Genomic DNA, 17,385 nt, shown 5'->3' on the forward strand with positions numbered 1-17,385 from the left:
TTGTGACTCAGATTTTCATGAGGTCAAGAGTAGATTGCAGTTAGCGCTTCTATTTGTGATGTCAGGTTTTATCATGTCCATAATAATTTCTACAGCTGCTAGTTCAGTCTTTAAAAGATTGAGTGTAGTTTATTAATCTTTGGATTATAACTTAATTATATATATATTTCTTATGTATAGTTAAATTATCAAACTTGTGGGTATATGTGGTCATACTGTCGTTTCCTTTTGAAACATTAGATTTTCAATTCTGTGTATAAATATTTAATTACTACAAACCAATTTAAATTAAAATGATTGTATAATTCTTTAATCCATAGCCATATTTAATATAATTATATTATCAATATTTTCTGAGCCTATGAGAAACTAGTACATTTTTTAAGTTTATTTAAATTAGCCATGTCATGAAACAGAAGGAAAAAATTATGTTAAATTATTCTAGAGAGAAGGATTAAAAATTTGAAATGTCTTATCCACATTAATTAATTCAAGTTTTGTGGGGGGAAAGGAAGTCCCAAATCATGTCTTAGCCAGTTCCAGATATACCTCCTAGAATACTTTGGTTTTCCATGTTACGGTTGTTTAAGTAGGAAAGTCTGTAGGTATAAAAATTTCTTGTTGTATGTTGGATCTAGTGTTCTATCACTTAAGTGACATCAGAGCAATGATGTTGAGTATGTTTTCCTTCTTATGCACGAGTCTTACCATGACAAGGATGTGTCTGCAGTCTGTCTCTCTCCAAAATAAAAAATGTAAATTTCCCCTGATTTTGTAGGTCTTAGCAAACATTTTCTCTAAAAGACCAGATAGTAATACTTTTCAGCTTTAAAGCCAACAGTGTATCCATTGCAGCTTTTGAACTTTGCTTTTGTAGCATAGAAGCAGCCATAGAAAATATTTAAATGAATACATATGCCTGTGTTCCAGTAAAACCTTATTTATAAAAGCAGGGAGGCCAGTGTGGCCTGTGGACTGTAGTTTGCCAGCCTCTGTATTAGAATCATAAATCTTTGGATACAGAAAGGAATTTTAAAATAATATACAAATGAGATAGCAAATAGGTTTTCACTTCTTGAGTGATGCCTAGGATTATGTTATCTCTGAGTTTTACTGAAAGGAATACTGATTGATTAGCACGAGCTTCATCAATTTACTCATTTATAAAGTGGGTTAATAGGTGGTATAAAATCAGTTAATATCTACCTTATTGGACTGTTTTGAGAATTGAATAACAATGACTTTCTAGCATTTGACTCTCTCTTCCCTTCACTTGTGTGAACAGGTTTTTTTATTCTCCTTTTTTGGCATCTCATCTACCACCCAAACTTCAAATATTGGGGTCAGTCACAGGCTGTGTTCTTATTTTCCCTTTTTCTTACTCTGTTAAATGGTGCCCCACTCCCTCGGTTTCTACTGCAGTGTTCACCTGGTGACTCTCAATTTATGTCTTTAACTCAAACTGTTCTTTTGTTTATCACCACACTTCAGACTGTGACTGACATTTCCACTTAGGTGGTCTCATAGTATCTTAAACCAACATACGTATATGTCACCGGGGGTCTTGTTAAAATACAGAGTATAATTCTGTAAATTTGGTTTGTATCCTAACAATTCTATAGATTGTGGCCTACATTTTTAGTTGCTGTTCAGTTGCTCAGTCGTGTCCTACTTTTTGTACCCCAATGGACTGCACCATGCCAGGCTTCCCAGTCCTTCACCATCTCCCAGAGCTTGCTCAAATTCATGTCCTTCAAGTCAGTGATTCCATCCAACCATCTTGTCCTCTGTCATCCCCTTCTCCTCCTGCCTTCAGTCTTGCCCAGCATCAGGGTCTTTTCTAATGAATTGGCTCTTCACATCAGGTGGCCAAAGTATTGGCGCTTCAGCATCAGCCCTTCTAATGAATATTCAGGATTGATTTCCCTTAGGATTGACTGGTTGGATCTCCTTGGAGTCCAAGGGACTCTCAAGAGTCTTCTCCAACACCACAGTTCAAAAGCATCAATTCTTCAGCATTCAGCCTTCTTTATAGTCCAACATCCATACATGATCACTGGAAAAGCCATAGCTTTGACTAGACAGACCTTTGTCGGCAAAGTAATGTCTCCGCTTTTTAACACACCATCTAGGTTTGTCATAGCTTTACTTCCAAGGAGCAAGCATCTTTTAATTCCATGGCTGCAGTCACTGTATGCAGTGATTTTGGAGCCCAAGAAAATAAAGTCTCTCACTGTTTCCAGTGTTTCCCCGTCTATTTGCCATGAAGTGATGGGACTGGATGCCATGTTCTTCGTTTTATGAATGTTGAGTTTTAAGCCAGCCTTTTCACTCTTCTCTTTTACCTTCATCAAGAGGCTCTTTAGTTCCTCTTCGCTTTGTGCCAGAAGGGTGGTATCATCTGCATATCTGAGGTTATTGATATTAACTCCCGGCAATCTTGATTCCACTTTGTGCTTCATCCAACCCAGCATTTCACATGATGTACAACTATTTGAATTTGTTAAAAATCCATATTTTGGAAGGCTCATTATCTTAGAGGCTGAAGTTGTCCAAAGGGGTTCCTGAGAAAAGGAGTGCCTGATTGGTGGGTGCAGATACTGGGCTGACAATAGAACTGCCTTTTACTTTATAATTGAGGTCTAGAATGATCGATTTCTTAGAAATTTTGAGTTTATTTTCTTGTGCTTCCATGTGGAGGAGACAGGGATCCTGACCTCCATAAGGAAAGATAGCTCCATTCAGTCCTGCCCACAGTTTGAAGGACACACACTTTAATTTCTCATTTCCACTTTCCCAGCCCCTGGTGGCCACTAGTCTGCTTTCTATTCCAGTGGATTTTCTGACTCCAGATAAATGGAATCATAATATGAGGTCTTTTTTTACTTACTTCTTTCACTTAATGTGTTTTTAAGATTCATCATATTGTAGTGTATTTCAGAACTTAATTCCTTTTTATGGCTAAATAATATTACATTATACAGTTACACTGGGGGCTTCCCTGGTGGCTCAGATGGTATAAAATATGCCTGCAGTGGAGGAGAGCTGTATTCAACCCCTGGGTCGGGTAGATCCCCTGGAGAAGGAAATGGCAACCCACTCCAGTATTCTTGCCTTGAGAACTCCATGGACAGAGGAGCCTGGTGGGCTATAGTCCATGGGGTCGCAAAAGAGTTGGACATGACTGAGGTGCAACTAACACTGTACACTCCGCATATAAGTTAAAAAGCAGGGTGACAGTATACAGCCTTGACATACTCCTTTCCCAGTTTGGAACCAGTCTACTTTTCCATGTCCAGTTCTGTTGCTTCTTGACCTATATGTGGGTTTTGCAGGAGGCAGGTAAGGTGGTCTGGTATTCCCATCTCTTGAGGAATTTTCCACAGTTTGTTGTGATCCACACAGTCAAAGGCTTTAGTTAGTCAATAGCAGAAGTAGATGTTTTTCTAGAATTCCCTTTCTTTTTCTGTAGTCTATTGGATGTTGGCAATTTAATCTGTGGTTCCTCTGCCTTTTCTAAATCCAGCTTGTACATCTGAAAGTTCTCAGTTCACCTACTGTTGAAGCCTCATTTGGAGAATTTTGAGCCTTACTTTGCAAGCATGTGAAATGAGTGCAATTGTGCGGTAGTTTGAACAATCTTTGGCATTGACCTTCTTTGGGATTGAGATGAAAACTGACCTTTTCATATCTACCTAAAGAAACTAAAGACCTATATATAGAAAACTATAAAACACTGGTGAAAGAAATCAAAGAGGACACTAATAGATGGAGAAATATACCATGTTCATGGATTGGAAGAATCAGTATAGTGAAAATGAGTATACTACCCAAAGCAATTTATAGATTCAATGCAATCCCTATCAAGCTACCAACAGTATTCTTCACAGAGCTAGAACAAATAATTTCACAATTTGTATGGAAATACAAAAAAACCTCGAATAGCCAAAGCGATCTTGAGAAAGAAGAATGGAACTGGAGGCATCAACCTACCTGACTTCAGGCTCTACTACAAAGCCACAGTTATCAATACAGTATGGTACTGGCACAAAGACAGAAATATAGATCAATGGAACAAAATAGAAAGCCCAGAGATAAATCCACGCACATATGGACACCTTATCTTTGACAAAGGAGGCAAGAATATACAATGGATTAAAGACAATCTCTTTAACAAGTGGTGCTGGGAAATCTGGTCAACCACTTGTAAAAGAATGAAACCAGAACACTTTCTAACACCATACACAAAAATAAACTCAAAATGGATTAAAGATCTAAACGTAAGACCAGAAACTATAAAACTCCTAGAGGAGAACATAGGCAAAACACTCTCTGACGTACATCACAGCAGGATCCTCTATGACCCACCTCCCAGAATATTGGAAATAAAAGCAAAAATAAACAAATGGGACCTAATTAACCTTAAAAGCTTCTGCACATCAAAGGAAACTATCAGCAAGGTTAAAAGACAGCCTTCAGAATGGGAGAAAATAATAGCAAATGAAGCAACTGACAAACAACTAATCTCAAAAATATAAAAGCAACTCCTACAGCTCAACTCCAGAAAAATAAATGACCCAATCAAAAAATGGGCCAAAGAACTAAATAGACATTTCTCCAAAGAAGACATACAGATGGCTAACAAACACATGAAAGATGCTCAACATCACTCATTATCAGAGAAATGCAAATCAAAACCACTGTGAGGTACCATTTCACACCAGTCAGAATGGCTGCGATCCAAAAGTCTACAAATAATCAATGCTGGAGAGGGTGTGGAGAAAAGGGAACCCTCTTACACTGTTGGTGGGAATGCAAACTAGTACAGCCACTATGGAGAACAGTGTGGAGATTCCTTAAAAAACTGGAAATAGAACTGCCTTATGATCCAGCAATCCCCCTGCTGGGCATACACACTGAGGAAACCAGAAGGGAAAGAGACACGTGTACCCCAGTGTTCATCGCAGCACTGTTTATAATAGCCAGGACATGGAAGCAACCTAGATGTCCATCAGCAGACGAATGGATAAGAAAGCTGTGGTACATATACACAATGGAGTATTACTCAGCCATTAAAAAGAATACATTTGAATCAGTTCTAATGAGGTGGATGAAACTGGAGCCTATTATACAGAGTGAAGTAAGCCAGAAGGAAAAACACCAATACAGTATACTAACGCATATATATGGAATTTAGAAAGATGGTAACAATAACCCTGTGTACAAGACAGCAAAAGAGACACTGATGTATAGAACAGTCTTATGGACTCTGTGGGAGAGGGAGAGGGTGGGAAGATTTGGGAGAATGGCATTGAAATATGTAAAATATCATGTATGAAATGAGATGCCAGTCCAGGTTCGATGCACGATACTGGATGCTTGAGGCTAGTGCACTGGGACGACCCAGAGGGATGGTATGGGGAGGGAGGAGGGAGGAGGGTTCAGGATGGGGAACACAGGTATACCTGTGGCAGATTCATTTTGATATTTGGCAAAACTAATACAATTATGTAAAGTTTAAAAATAAAATAAAAATAAAAAATGCAGTAAGTACATCAAAAAAAAAGAAAACTGACTTTTTCCAGTCCTGTGGCCACTGCTGAGTTTTCCATATTTGCCGGCATATTGAATACAGCACTTTCACAGAATCATTTTTTAGTATTTGAAATAGATCAGCGGGAATTCCATCACCTCCGCTAGCTTTGTTCCTAGTGATGCTTCCTAAGGCCCACTTGACTTCACACTCCAAGATGTCTGGCACTAGATGAGTGATCACACTATTGTGGTTATCTGGGTTGTTAAGATCTTTTTTCTGTAGCTCTTCTGTGTATTCTTGCCACCTCTTCTTAATATCTTCTGCTTCTGTTAGATCCATACCATTTCTGTCCTTTATTGTGCCCATCCTTGCATGAAATGTTTCCTTGGTATCTCTAATTTTCTTAAAGAGATCCCTAGTCTTTTCCACATTGTTTACTGAGGAAGGCTTTCTTATCTCTCCTTGCTATTCTTTGGAACTCTGCATTTAGATGGATGTATCTTTCTTTTTCTCCTTTGCCTTTTGCTTCTCTTCTTTTCTCAGCTATTTGTAAGGCCTCCTCAGACAGTCATTTTGCCTTTTTATATTTTTAGTAGAGAGGCCTTAAACCCAGAACATTCAAAAATTAAATTAATCCTCTTCTCTAAAACTACACTGTCTTCTTCACTATTTCCACAAATGGCAGTATCATCAAGCAAAAGTATTAGCATGAAACCCGAGACGCATGATTAACACTTGCATACTTTTTACCCAGCTAGTCACCAAGTTGTGTCTCTTCCTCCTCCTTAATAACTTATTTCATATCTTTATATCTTACTCCTTTGGCCTATTCTGTGATTTTAATCAGCCTTTAGCATCTTTATCTGAAAGAATTAGTTACTCGTTATCTGACCTACCTGTTTTCTTCCCTTTTCTTCTATTATCTCTCCTACACAACTACCAAAAAGACCTTTTCCAGAAGACAGATTTGATTATGTGAACCTCTTATTTAAAATTCTCTGTGGTTCCCCATAACATAGAGAATAAATGTCAAACTCAGCATCATAAACAAGACCTATCATGACATGGACTCTCTTTTCTAGGTTTATGTCTTTAGTTTATATGCAGAACTCTTGCAGTTCTCTGAACTCTGACCTCTAAGTCTTTGCACACACTGCATGTTCTTCCTGACTTATGCTTTTTGCCCATTCTTGTGATGAACCCCTATTCATTCAAAAGTCAATTCAAACATTTGGGGATTACTTTTGCACAGAATTTTTCACTCTCCGCATTGTGTTCCATAGCATTTCCTGCATAATATTTTAATGTATGTATTTGCTTTACTGATCTTCTGCCTCTAGCAAACTTTGTTGTTCAATCGCTAAGTCATGTTTGACTCTGCAACCCCATGGACTGCAGCTCCTCTATCTTCCACTGTCTCCCAGAGTTTGCTCAGATTCATGTCCATTGAGTCGGTGATGCTATCTAGCCATCTCATCCTCTGCCGCCCCCTTCTCCTTTTGCCTTCAATCTTTTCCAGCATCAGGAGCTGTCTAGTGAGTTGGCTATTCACATCAGGTGGCCAAAGTATTGGAGCCTCAGCTTCAGCAACAGTCCTTCCAGTGAATGTTCAGGGTTGATTTCCTTTAGATTTGACTGGTTTGATCTCCTTGCAGTCCAGGGTACTCTCAAGAGTCTTCTCCAGCACCACAATTCAAAAGTATCAATTTTTCAACACTCAGCCTTCTTTATGGTCCAACTCTCACATCTGTACACAATTACTGGAAAAGCCATAGCTTTGACTATATGGACCTTTGTCAGCAAACTGATGTCTGTACTTTTTATTACACTATCTAGGTTTGTCATAGCTTCCCTTCCAAGGATCAAGCATCTTTGGATTTCATGGCCTCAGTCACTGTCCACAGTGATTTTGGAGCCCAAGAAAATAGAATCCATCGGTGCTTCCACTTTTTCTCCTTCTGTTTGCCTTGAAATGATGGGACCAGATGCCATGATCTTCATTTTTTGAATGTTGAATTTCAAGCCAGCTTTTCTGCTCTTCTATTTCACCATCATCAAGAGGCTCTTTAATTCCTCTTCAGTTTCTGCCATTAGAGTGGTATCATCTGCATATCTGAGGTTGTTGGTATTTCTCTAGGCAAAATACGTTGGTCTGGTATTCCCATCTCTAAGAATTTTTCAGTTTGTTGTGATCCACGCTAGGCTTTAAGCATAGTGTATGATGAAGGCTGAGCACCAAAGAATTGATGCTTTTGAACTGTGGTGTTGGAGAAGACTCTTGAGAGTCCCTTGGACTGCAAGGAGATCCAACCAGTCCATTCTGAAGATCAGCCCTGGGATTTCTTTGGAAAGAATGATGCTAAAGCTGAAACTCCAGTACTTTGGCCACCTCATGCGAAGAGTTGACTCATTGGAAAAGACTCTGATGCTGGGAGGGATTGGGGGCAGGAGGAGAAGGGGACGACAGAGGATGAGATGGCTGGATGGCATCACTGACTCGATGGACGTGGGTCTGGGTGAACTCCGGGAGTTGGTGATGGACAGGGAGGCCTGGCGTGCTGCGATTCATGGGGTCGCAAAGAGTCGGACACGACTGAGCGACTGATCTGATCTGATGAAGCAGAAATAGAGGTTTTTCTGGAGGAACTCCTTAAAGTTCAATTTTTAAATTTTTTATCACTAATATACTCCCAGTCATCCTAACACTGTACCTCATATTAAGAGGAATTCAGATACATATTGAATGAATGAGTGTATTTACTAAAGTTATCCATTTCAAGGGAGGTTCCACTTTTGACAAATGGGAATCTGGTTAAAAGCCTATGTTTACATTGGTTATATACCTTTTATGAATATATAGTCTTCAGTAGTCCTTTTCTGACTTTTTTATTCTGATCTGAAAAGTGATAATCTTTTTAGTCTGTCTTGTCTTCGTTATTGTACCTCCAGTCTTCTCAGATTATTTTATTTAAGTTGCCATTCTCTGAATGTTTTTAAATGCTTTTAAATTGTCTTGTTGGAAGGACCAAAATAAGTCATGATACAAACTCCAGATAGTTTGTATACAATAGTACATGTTCTTATTTTAGAAATATATGGATTCCCAGTAGTTTTTATTGAGCACAGTTGAGAATTCAGTTCTCTTGTTGTTGTTGCTGGTGCTCTTCTCTTTGTATTCTTGCTTCTGGATATGATATGACCTTTTTATTTAGAATATATACTGATTCAAATGTACTTATTTCTAATCAACAGTAAAATACCTAATTATCATTCCATGTAACTTTGTATTGGCACTTCACAAATCTTAATTGTACCTGCTCTAAGCCTTTATTTCGGAGAAGGCAAAGGCACCCCACTCCAGTACTCTTGCCTGGAGAATCCCATGGATGGAGGAGCCTGGTAGGCTGCAGTCCATGGGGTCACGAAGGGTTGGACCCGACTGAGCAACTTCACTTTCACTTTTCACTTTCATGCATTGGAGGAGGAAATGGCAACCGAATCCAGTGTTTTTGCCTGGAGAATCCCAGGGATGGCGAAGCCTGGTGGGCTGCCGTCTATGGGATCACACAGTCGGACACTACTGAAGCAACTTAGCAGCAGCAGCAGCAAGCCTTTATTTATTAAATCTTTAAACCAATAGAGTACATTGTATGACTGCTTCTAATGTGATCAAAGATACATCATTATATCTAGCAAAGTATATTTTGCTTCTATATTTTCACTTGTTTATGATTTTGAAAATAATAGTTCAAACTTTTTTTTATTTCTAGACATATCCTTCCTATTACCCCTCATCCCCACTTATCCTCTTTTGGAAGATAGATTTTTATTTTTTAATACTCTTCAGTTAACTTTGAAGAGCTTCTGAATTATAAGAAGAGTCCTATGACTTTGTAAGCAGTGTATATAGCAAATATTTACCCTGACTTCTAGGCAGCTGCACAAATGCCATGCTGATAAGAATCTTAACGAAACTGAATCATTTAACCTGTTTTCTAATCATTTCTGTATATTTGATCACTTTAAATTGTTATTTACAAATCTGCCTTGGTAATTGACAAATAGTTAAATGGCATAAGAACATTTCCTTGAAATAGTGGCTGAATTAATCTCTAGGAATCTTCAGGCTGATATCATTTAGTTAGTTATTTTTAGAACAGCAGAGGCTTCCCTGGTGATGCAGTAGTTAAGAATGAATGTGCAGTGCAGGGGAAACCAGTTCAGTCCCTGGTCTGGGAAGATCCTACATGCTGCAGGGCCAACTAAGGCTGTGTGCCCCAGCTACTGAGCCCAAGCACAGCAACTGCTGAGCCCACACGCCGCAGCTACTGATGTGCACCAAGGGCTTTTGCCCCACAACAAGAGCAGCCACAGCTATGTGAAACCCGCACACCACAGGGAGAGAGGAGCCCCTGCTCTCCACAGCTAGAGAAAGCCTGCACACAGCGGCAAAGACCCAGTGCAGCCAAAAAAAAATAAAAGAAAAAAGATTTAAAAAAATAAAACAGCAGAAAGTAAAGTAGAAAAATAAGTTACTCTGGGATGTTTTTTTGCAAGTCTCATATTCTCATATAGTCGATCCTAGTGCTGTGTGTATATAGTAAATATTCAAATATCTTTTAAAAGTTTAGTTTACCGCCTATAAAATGTGTTTTGCCACTACAGTGTATTTAATGGATGTTTCCTTCATTCAAAATTAGGAGCTTGTGGATTTATACATAGCAGAGAGAAGAGAAAAGAACAGATGAAGATAGTCATTATTTCACTCTCCATGAGTCATTAAGTGACTCATCTTAATATTTCTTTTAAATGTATTCCTCATTCCAGCCTGTTAAAAATCTTCTGAAAGACAAAGTTATAGCTTTTGTTATAAATACGAAAAAATATTTAAGAGTAGTTCTTTTCTCTAGAGATATTTTTTTTGTAGTTGTAAACAAACTGTGTTAAATGATGCTTTGCACAGGTGTGCATTATAGCATTTGCCAAAGGAATGGTATAAAACCCACAGGATATCACAAGCTCATTTTCATTTGGGAACTCAGGAGTATTTGGACAAATCTGAAAGGATGAAGGTAATAGAGAAGACATTCTAATAAGCCAGAATAGTAGAATCAATTTTATTTTGAACTAAATATAGTGGGGGAAATTCAGATGGGATATCTAAATCTCTTCCAACAGTTCTGCAAAACCTTGAAAAGAAAAAGTATTTATTAATTTTTGTTTGGTTGTCCTAGATGCACATATATAAAGATCTTCATAGTGAAACATGTCTACAGTTCTATTGCTAGTTGATTCTTAGTTTAAAAAATAAGTTCTCAGGACTTCGCTGGCGCTCCAGTGGCTAACTGCACTCCCAGTTCAGGGGGCCCAGATTTGATCCCTGGTCGGGAAACTAGATCCCACGTGCCACAACTAAGACCCAGTGCAGCCAAATAAGTTAAAAAAAAGAAAAGATAAGTTCTCAAAAGCATGCCTGTCACTATAAAATCTAATTGGAAACTAATGCAAATGATTATAGAACTGGTATTAAGAACTGTCTTATATCTAAATGAAACATGTTACTTGTATATTTTTTTAATATATTGTAAAATTTTCTAACTTGGACAGTTAAGATATGATCATTACTAAAGACTTGGTAAAATATAGATCAATAGTAACCCAAAAAGGAAGATATTTATTTAAAACTTCCCCAAACCCTGTGCTCCAGATATAACTCCTATTAAAATAATAGTTATTGTTTTGAACTATTAGGTGTATTCTGCTAAGTATTTTATATTTTCTCACTTAATCTTTTTTTTTAAATTTCGTTGAATGCTTCCAACCTTTTTCCTTTGCAAATATATATTTACAGATAAATATATAAATACATTAATGTAAATATATAAAAACAATGTATCTTTTTTTAATAACCATGGAAAACAAACTGATCTCTAAACCTTTATATGCATTTGTGTCTATATCACTAAATATAGATTAATACAATTTTTAAATGATTGGGTGTGTATGAAACACACATACATGTGAGTGAGGTCCATGTTAATTTATTTAAGCAATAGCCTTTTACACACTTAGATTATTTTCAGATCCAGACTTGGTTAGCAGGACCTTGTATCTGTGTTTGCCTTATATAGTGTCATTGTTTCCTCAGAATAAAGAAATTCTGAGAAAGATACTTGCAGGTCTAAAGAGTGTGCACATTTTTAAGACATTGGTTCTTTTTGCTAAAAATCCTTCAGGAAGGATGTGTCCATTTATATTTCTCCCACAGCTAACCCTCAGCAAAATGTTCTCTACCCCCTCTCTAACCTTAACTATTCTTTTTAATTTTTGCCACTCCAAATAAGGTTACCTCATTGTTTTGACAGTTCTTGGATTATTTTCTGAGGTTGAACATTTATTTCAAATGTTTAGTGACCACTAGTGTATTTGTATATTACATGTTCCTGTCCTTAGTTCATTCTAGTACCTAGTATTTTTTATTATTATTAATAGGAGCCCTCTTATATACTGTTAGAAATAATTTTCCCCAATTTGTCATTTTTACTTTAACTTTGTTTCTAGTGGTGTTTTGCTATACTGTGTTTGCGTTTTTATAGAGGCACATTTATAAATCATTTTCTTTAGAATCATATGTAGGAAATTTTTATTTTATTTATCCAGGTTGTCTGTGTTAAATGTCATGGTAATAATCCAAATCTTTTTTTTAAACACTTATCACAATTCAGATTATCAGTTGAATGATTACTTGTTTAGCATCTTTCTTCCCCACCAGACTATAAACTCCATAAGAGCAGGAGTCCTGTCTGTTTTGTATAGCTTTATCTCTGCTGTCTGGTATACAATAGATATTCAAAAGTATTTATTGCATAATACACACATACACACTCCCAGACACATGCATACATAATCTTTTTCTTTCTCTCTCTCTGGCTTGATAGCTTTACCATATAAAAAAATAGAGGTGTTTTGAACTCTCTAGATTTCCTAATCTGTTCCTTTGTCTTATCCATTCTGATAATAAGTATCACATAGTATATTAAATAACAGTTGAACAAATTCTCCCATATTTTACTTTTTTTAAACTGCTCTATTCTCAAACATTTACTCTTATATACTCTTATACTCTTACAGAGTTTTGTTGTCATTTTGTCAAGCCCTTAAAATCCTATTGTAATTTGGGGTTTTTATTAACTTGAAATGACATCTTAAAATATTTAGTCTTTCCAATATGGGATATCTTTCTACTTATAGGTGTTTTAACTTCCTTGGTTTTCCCATATAGAAAAGAATCTAATTTTTTTATTTGTTGTATTTATTTTTCCTTTCTGTATTGATCTTTATAGTCGCTTATATCTGGAAGTGACAATTTGAATCTATTTTTCTTTTCTTTAAAGCTTTCGTCAGGAGTGATAAACCCAAGCTATTCAAAGGACTACAAATCAAGGTAATGTAATTTTAATGTGATCCTTTTTTTCCAGCTTTTTTTTTTTTTAATTTAAAAATTATTTATATTTTAAATTAACTTTTATTTTTTAGAACAATTTTAGGTTTATAGAAAAATTGATTCTAGAGTTTTCATATACTCCCATCTCCATCGTCCAGTTACCTTATTAACATCCTACATTGATGTACATTTGCAGATGAACCAATATTAATACATTATTAAGTGAATTTCATAGTTTGCATTAGGACTTATTCTTTGTCCAGTTCTAGGAGTTTTACCAAATGCATAATGTCATATATCCACCATTATAGTATCATACAGAAGTTTCACTGTTCCCAAAACTCCCCGGTGCTCCACACCCCACCCCTGCCAAACACTGGGCAACCACTGACCTTTTTACTGTCTCTATAGTCTTGGCTCTTCCAGGTTATCATATAGTTGGAATTATATAGTAGATAGTTTTTTCAGATTTCAGATTTAACTTGATATACATTTACATTTCCTTTGTGTCTTTTCTGTAGCTGAATAGCTCATTTCTTTCTAATGCTGAATAATATGAACAATATTCTGTTATATCATGGTTTGTTTTTCTGTTCACCTGTGGAAGGGCATGGTGGTCACTTCCAGTTTTTAGCAATTACAAGTAACAGTGCTGTGTACATTTTTATGTAGACATAAGTTTATCTTTGGAGAAGGCAGTGGCACCCCACTCCAGTATTCTTGCCTGGAAAGTCCCATGGACGGAGGAGCCTGGTGGGCTGCAGTCCATGGGGTCGTGAAGAGTCGGACATGACTGAGCGACTTTCCTTTCACTTTTCACTTTCATGCATTGGAGAAGGAAATGGCAACCCACTCCAGTGTTCTTGCCTGGAGAATCCCAGGGACAGGGGGAGCCTGGTGGGCTGCCGTCTATGGGGTCACACAGAGTTGGACACGACTGAAGTGACTTAGCAGCAGCAGCAAGTTTATCTTATCCTAGAAGCACAATTACTGAATCATATAGTAAGACTGTTGGGCACTTCTTACAAAGCTAAACTGTTTTCCGAAGTAGCTATATGCTGCAGTCCCTTAATAATAGATGGGAGTTCCTGTTGATCCACATTCATCAAAATTAGTTATTGTCAGTGTTTGAATTTTAGCCATTCTAATAAGTGTGTTGTTATCTCATTTTCATTTGCATTTTCTTAATTGAGCATCATTTCACATGCTTATTTGCCATCTGTATATCTTTTGTGGTGAATCTAAGATCTTTTGCTCACTGTTTAAAATTTTAATTACGGTTAAAAAAATTTTTTAAGAAATTTCCCTAGTGGTCCAGCACTTAAGACCCCATGGGGACACAGGTTTCGTCTCTGGTCAGGGAACTGAGATCCCACATGCTGTGCAGTCAAAAATTTAAAACTTAAAAGCAGTTAGGATGGTAAGTTCAATGTTAAGAGCACAGTTCAGTAGTGTTAAATATATTCACACTGTTGTGCAGTAGATCTAGAATTTTTTCATCTTGCAAAACTGAAACTCTATATCCATTAAATACTAATTCCCCTCTCTCCTGTCTCCCACCCATGGCAACCAACTTTGTTTCTATGATTTTGACTGCTTTAGATACTTCATATCCTTTCATGACTGGCTTATTTCACTTTAGCGTGATGTCTTTGAGGTTCATCCATTTTGTAGCATGTGACAGGATGCTTTCTCTGCATTTGTTGATACAAGATTTCTTGTTTAGCCTGTTGGTAATAATGGATTACATTAATTCATTTTCAAATATTGCACCAGCTTTGTATACTTGGAGCAAATCCAAATTGGTCATGGTATATGATTCTTTATACATTGTTGGGTTTGATTTAATATTTGAATATTTTTGCAGCTGTGTTCTATGTAGTTTCTAATTTTGTGACTGAGTTTTTTTTTAATTAAAAAATGAAGTTTTTAAGCACAGTTTATATAGATATTCTGATCCAAAAGATTTTAGTAGTAATGTTATTGCTTCATTAGCTTAGAGGGCCACAAATGGGTTGAGAATATACCCAATGCTAATAATCACATCAGAGCTTGTCTTCATCTCCCGAGTTCACAACCCTAGAAAACCTAGAAAAACTGAAGCATAATTGCTAAAAGAAGTTCTCAGAGCTCCCTTTATCATCACTGCTACATTCTAGTTATGTGGTCCTTAATTTAGCATTGAAGATTGATCACTTAATGAATGGGATCATGTTTGTTATCCCATTTACCCAGAGTAAGAATTCCTCAGAGCCTTCAGGCGAAATATTGGACCCTGCTACTTAGGTCTGAAGTTTTAGGAATCCAACCAGATTATAAACTATTTACAACAAAATTAATTTTCTCTGGTTTAAGAAATCGAATGAAAGTCCAGTGTAGAATTATCTGATAATTGGTAGGCACAGTCTTTTTTAACATCGCTCTTAACTATCATTCTCTTCATGTATGCAATAAACACTTGTTATATTCAAAAGTAAGCTTAAACCCCAAGTAAAACTGTCTTGATCCACAGCAAGTGTTTCTCTTCAAAAGTAAAGTGTGGTTTTTTTCCCCCTATTTTTTATGAAATCCTAAAAGACTTTAAAAGCTTATTATTATTAAATTTAGTTAAGCTAGATTGAATTGGTTTGGATTTTGGTTGAAGCTTAAGAAGACGACTTCTAAGCAGAAAATTATATTCCTCTTTTTTGTAGTATGTTCGCGGTTCAGACCCTGTGCTAAAGCTTTTGGACGACAGTGGGAACATTGCTGAAGAACTAAGCATCCTCAAATGGAACACAGACAGTGTAGAAGAATTCCTGAGTGAAAAGTTGGAACGCATATAAATCTTAAATTTTGTCCTATCTTTCTGTTACCTTGTTCAATGAAACACTATAGCACCTAGAAAATAATTTAGTTTTGCTTTCTTCCATTGATCAGTCTTTTACTGTGAGGCATTAAACATCTAATTAAAAGTTCAAGCAGCAGCGCAGCCCATGATAGGTAAGAAGTTAACAAAACCCTTTTTTATAAGTTTCCATCCATCATTTGTTGATACCACTAGTAACAGAATGCCTTCTAATAGACTTGTGGTTAATTATGCAAATGATAGTTTGTGATAATTGGTCAGTTTTATGAACAACAGATTTTTAAATTAGGGAGGTTAATAAGGGAGATGATTATTGTGCCTCGTGTACTGTGTGCTCTTTGAAAGTAACAACAACAAACTTGAAAGCAAGTAAGACATACCGAGCCTCAAGAGATTGCCTGTTCCCCAGATCCTCTCATATTTTTGTACACCCAGCCTTCCTTTTAATAGAAATGTATAGTTTATAATGAATGCACTGCATAAAGACTTTATGGCTGCATTATTGTAAAACAGATTCAAGATCTACAGTAAGAGTGAAATATTCACACAAAGATTTGCATTAATGAAGACTACACAGAAAACCTTCCTGAGGATTTGTGTGGCCCTGATACTTAGCAAATTTTTGTGCTTTACGTTCTTATGGAAAAGTCAATTTAAAAATGATCATTTGTAAGACCAAAATATAAATAAAAAGTTTCAAAAATCTATCTGAATTTGAAATCTTTCCTGTTTAAAAAATGACACATTTCTCAGTACATTTTTATTTTCATATAAGCCTTTGTTCCAAGCCAAAAAACACTTAAAATGAACACATTTTCATTAATACCTTATTATATAAGGAATATCTCTTAAAATACTACCTCTTTTTTTATGAGCTATTAAAAATGACTTTGCTTAGTCTTTTGTGTGATGAAAGTGACTTCTTAAAAGATGGTTCACTAAGACCAGCATTCGTCCAAATGACTTTAGGTCATTTACACCTCTTACTAAATTAAATTGGTCTAAAATCTTACTGTATTAAGTCAATCTTAGAATAAATAAACTATCTTAATGAAGGGTATTTGAAATTCTTTTAAAGACAGCTCTGCCAGGAAATGTTGTAGAATATTTAACAGAGGTCAGTTGTTAATATTTACTGGCATTTTGTGACATGTCATTTTAATTAAGACATTTTAAAAGCCAGCTGGAAAATGAAAAAATGCTGTAAGTCCTGGCATACAAGCTGTGGTCTATTTTTGGTCATCCATAGTAATGGAGAGAGCCATCACTTTGATAGTACAAGGCCCTGGATAATATACTAATCCCTAATGGTGGTTATTGGGCTTCCCTGATGGCTCAGTGATAAAGAATCTGTCTTCCAATGCAGGAGACGGGAGTTCAATCCCTGGGTCGGGAAGATGCCCTGGGGAATGAAATAGCACCCCACTCCAGTATTGTTGCCTGGGAAATCCCATGGACAGAGGAGCCTGGTGGGCTTCTGTCCATGGGGTCACATAAGAGTTGGACATGACTTACCAACTAAAATAACAACAAATGGTGGTTATTCAGAACACAAAG

At 36.6% G+C, this 17,385-nt stretch overlaps 1 protein-coding gene across 2 annotated transcripts in view; it reads left to right on the top strand.

Moving 5' to 3' along the window:
* Window positions 1-16,535, top strand: part of SELENOF (selenoprotein F) — a 43,696-nt gene extending 27,161 nt beyond the window's left edge. For both annotated transcript variants that reach the window (XM_027536653.1, XM_027536652.1), the window contains exons 4-5: window positions 12,931-12,980; window positions 15,674-16,535. In XM_027536653.1, coding sequence (XP_027392454.1) covers window positions 12,931-12,980; window positions 15,674-15,805 — 182 coding nt within the window. In that variant the 3' untranslated portion in view covers window positions 15,806-16,535. The remainder of the gene's footprint in view (window positions 1-12,930; window positions 12,981-15,673) is intronic.
* Window positions 16,536-17,385: the final 850 nt, after the last annotated feature.

Source organism: Bos indicus x Bos taurus, chromosome 3 (genome assembly GCF_003369695.1).
Source record: "Bos indicus x Bos taurus breed Angus x Brahman F1 hybrid chromosome 3, Bos_hybrid_MaternalHap_v2.0, whole genome shotgun sequence".
Classification (NCBI taxonomy): Eukaryota; Metazoa; Chordata; class Mammalia; order Artiodactyla; family Bovidae; genus Bos; species Bos indicus x Bos taurus.